At 36.4% G+C, this 4,066-nt stretch overlaps 2 protein-coding genes across 5 annotated transcripts in view; one reads left to right on the top strand and one right to left on the bottom strand.

Moving 5' to 3' along the window:
* Positions 1-1,875, top strand: part of LOC128247922 (uncharacterized) — a 32,989-nt gene extending 31,114 nt beyond the window's left edge. For all 4 annotated transcript variants that reach the window (XR_008264265.1, XR_008264264.1, XR_008264263.1 and 1 more), the window contains exon 3: positions 1,383-1,875. Coding sequence is in view for 1 of the 4 variants with exons in the window: in XM_052968368.1 (XP_052824328.1) it covers positions 1,383-1,552 (170 nt within the window). In the remaining 3 variants the exon portion in view is untranslated. The remainder of the gene's footprint in view (positions 1-1,382) is intronic.
* The window catches only part of LOC128247921 (proteasome assembly chaperone 4-like), a 106,892-nt gene that overhangs the window by 14,727 nt on the left and 88,099 nt on the right, over positions 1-4,066 (bottom strand). Inside the window, exon 3 of the mRNA XM_052968367.1 lies at positions 1,872-2,010. Coding sequence (XP_052824327.1) covers positions 1,892-2,010 — 119 coding nt within the window. The 3' untranslated portion in view covers positions 1,872-1,891. The remainder of the gene's footprint in view (positions 1-1,871; positions 2,011-4,066) is intronic.

The raw sequence follows: 4,066 nt of genomic DNA, 5'->3' as shown, positions 1-4,066 counted from the left end.
TCCCGTAGGATTTTCGAGTGAGATCGTTGCCAGTGCCCCTGGACTGGCTTGTGCGGGTGGCACATAAAAGACACCATTTCGAGCGTGGCCGTTTTCGTGCGGGTGACACGTAAAAGCACCCACTACACTCTCTGAGTGGTTGGCGTTAGGAAGGGCATCCAGCTGTAGAAACTCTGCCAAATTAGATTGGAGCCTGGTGTTGCCATCCGGTTTCACCAGCCCTCAGTCAAATCATCCAACCCATGCTAGCATGGAAAGCGGACGTTAAACGATGATGATGATGATGATGATGATATATGTATATATGTGTGTGTATGTGTTTGTATGTGGTTAATGCAAGTATGTATGCAGTTGGTACATTTATGTGTGGGTATGTGTGTGTGTATATATATATATGACTGTGTGTGTTTTTGTGAATGCACATGTTTCTAGTTTAGACATGCAACAGAATAGAAATTTCCTAATCCTGACCTAATTATCTCCCCCATCCACAGCACCTGTCCAATATCACCTTATATGAATCATGTTGACACCTGTCTTCCTAACTAGATTACCACTGGAACATGTCAATCACACAAAGTGAGAGACTTTCTAAGACATTTCCAGTGAAACATTCCAATGTTTAAGACAAGCCTACACAGCTCATCCCCCTCTCTCTCTCTCTCTCTCTCTCTCTCTCTCTCTCTCTCTCTCTCTCTCTCTCTCTCTCTCTCTCTCTCTCTCTCACACACACACACACACACACAGGTGGTCTATATTGGTTTCATGATAAATGCTGCCAACACATCCCCTGTGAAACATTCCAATGTTTTAAGACAAGCCTGCACAGTACCTCTGACACACAGAGAGCAGGTGGGAGGTCTAATTGGGTTCATGATAATACTGTGGACATTTAAAACCCTTCTCCTGGTCAGTTTTGAACAATAAACAAAAGGAAATGCTTGGATTTTAATTCTTGGTTTTGATTTGTTTACTCTTCATACCTAGTACAATGGCTCAATGACTGAGAGATAGGTTAAGTAGCTGGACAACTGATCATAAGGTCATAAGTTCAAGCCTTATAATGAGAATTATTGTTCTGAGGCATATAAGTTTACTTGTTTTTATTTTGTGAGACTAAACTAGCTAAATCAGGCTCTATGTGGTTCTCTTTCATAGTTCAGTGGTTAGCAATAAGACTGGAAACATTCAATTGTAAGAACTATTATTCCAACAAGTCAACTATTCCACTCATATTAATGGAAAATTCAATGTAAAACAAGAGAAAAATTATGCCTTTCCTTTTTCCCTAATCAACATAAAAAAAAGGATATTCCATGTGGGAAGGTCACAATTGTGTCAGATCTGTCAGACTGTCAAATAATACATATTTTTTTTTTCAGAAGCTGGTCCACAGGATTTATTAAGAAAACTTCATGGGCAACAAAGTATAAATTTATACAATAATGTAATAGGAAATAAAACTCAGTATGGATTATCAAAAACTTGGTATGGGTCACTGGTGGTCCACCTGGACAACATTGTGCATCATCAAGATAGGATCAATACATAGAAAATCATGAGAAAGAAACTGTAGCCAAATCTCCCTCAAATTCCCATTTCAAAAAATAGAGCATAATGAATAATGAACTCATGGATATTATACCAGAGAAAACATAGTATGTCATGGCTCTGACCATAGACATGACCAGTTGGGGCTCCTGGGCCTAAACAACAACAACAACAACAACCACAACAGAAAACAATGGTAGTAATAGTTTATATCCTTTCAGTTTAAAGATAGCAATCAGTTTGTAGAATCTCAGTGTACAATCTGGTGTGCAATCTTTAACTAAAACTGGATAATTAAATAAAAGTAAAGGCTTACATACCATGATTGAGGAGAAATTAATTAAAACTTTTCAGGATATAGCTTCATTTCTTCAAATATTCTCTGTTCTATAAGAGGTACCATCTTATGGTCGGAAGATAAATCACTGCTAAGAAACACTTGTTTACCAGTTTTCTTGGCTGCAAATAATAGTGTCAGAAATGTAACAATGTTGTATGAATTTGGTTAGTTTCACTGGACTACAAGAAAAATACTTGATTTTATTCCTCCATTTAATGATGCTAAAGGTATTTAGCTTTAATAAAATTTCAGAAGCCATAATTAGATAATCTGTCCTCATTGCGGGTTAGTCTTTCTTGAAGTTAAATACAAGAAGAGAAACCATTGTCTTAGATGAGATAAAGTATAACAGTTATATTTCAAAGAGATAGTCTTTCTGTAACGCTGTTTTAACTAGCAGTGAATTCCTTACATTACTTTTTGAGAAAGTGAATCAACCCTTCACCATTTTTGTTGCAGACATCAACTACAACCTGAGATATGACTTCGTTTTGGATAATCTTATGCTACATATAAGAAATACAACCAATATAAAAAGATCCTTGAAGGTGGCGAGCTGGCAGAATGTTAGTGAACCAGGCAAAATGCTTAGTGGCATTTCATCCATCACTATGCTCTGAGGTCAAATTCTGCCAATGTCTACTTTGCATTTCATCCTTTTGGGGTTGGTAAAATAAGTACCAGTTAAGTACTGGGGTTAATGCAATCAACTTACCCACTCCCTCGAAATTGCTGGCCTTGTGCCAAAATTTGAAACCAATATGAAAAGACCCTTAACTCAGTAACTGCATCTTCAAAATATATAAAGATGAAGTTTAGCATTGATCCTGCCTGATTTTAAAACAAGACAAAAGTTACAAATCAGTCTAGCTATATTGCAATGTCATTATGCTAACTACTTCTCCAATACCAAGTGACAAATGCTACAAACATTGTGGGATAGACAAAAACATTCTATGATGATGTTAGTAGCAAGGAATGTGTGACCAGAATGAACTCACAGTTTTTAATAAATCAATATATAACAGTGTTTTTAATACCAGCAATGATAGTAACATATGAATGGGTGCTAGCTGTTTCATTGATATAAAAACTCATAAATTATTAGCAACATTCTATCAATAGGAATATTGATTGTGCTCCCTAAAATGAAAGTAGGAGGCAGTGGTTTAACATCAGTCATGTGATCATTGAACTATCACATTATATACTTCAATAGCATGTATTAAATACCAAACATTACACAGCACCCATATATGAGGCAAACAAATTAGTGGCTGGGAAAGGAGCTCCTTGGAAAATATATTTCAACTGATGATCAAGAATTCACAATCAGAGAAGCTGGATTGCTCTACCTCAACAAAATATCAAATGAATATGAGGTGGAAGTAAATGTCTTCAAAACGAAACTGGATCTCCTACTCTCAAGAGTCCTTGATGAACTAACTTCAGCGCAGGAAATGCAAATGTGGGCAGTGACAAGAAGCTCCCTCATTTACCAAATGATGTCTACGTTGTCAAAAAATTTCAGATTGGCAGTAACAAAGATAACTACAAATTTATCAAACCCCAAGCTTAATTTGTTCTAATTATAATGGGCAGACCTTTGTGATGCAGGAACTTGAAGAAATAAAGAAAATAGTTCACTCATATATATATATATATATATATATGTATATATATATATATATATATATATACAACAGTGGTGACGCTGGCGTTCGGTCATGTAAAAACAAATAATAAATGAGTATATGCATATATACGTACAGGTGTATGCATACCTACGTCTACCTCTATATATGGGTGCATATCTGGATACAGGACATAGCAAACAAAACGTAGACAAGAAATAATAATAACCAGAGTACAGAAAACACACAAGCCACATAGAGAACATTTTCCTTCATCAGCTACCCCCGTTTTAACACCGGCGTTTCAAAGAGTTGGGCAGGACGCATCGTTAAAACGACTTTTCCCATGGACCGCAAATTAAATTTGTATACACAAATTAAACCTGTGCCATGGAGGAATGTAGTGGCGGACAAAAAACAAGACAGGAAAACAAACAGAAAAGAAAACAAGACAGGAAAACAAACGGAAAAGGCCATGCGGCCAGATGTGAAAAATTATGTGTATATGAACGCTGTGAGGCATGAACTTGAAAGTGGGGAC

Source organism: Octopus bimaculoides, chromosome 5 (genome assembly GCF_001194135.2).
Source record: "Octopus bimaculoides isolate UCB-OBI-ISO-001 chromosome 5, ASM119413v2, whole genome shotgun sequence".
Classification (NCBI taxonomy): Eukaryota; Metazoa; Mollusca; class Cephalopoda; order Octopoda; family Octopodidae; genus Octopus; species Octopus bimaculoides.
This window is presented reverse-complemented; position numbering and strand designations above follow the sequence as displayed.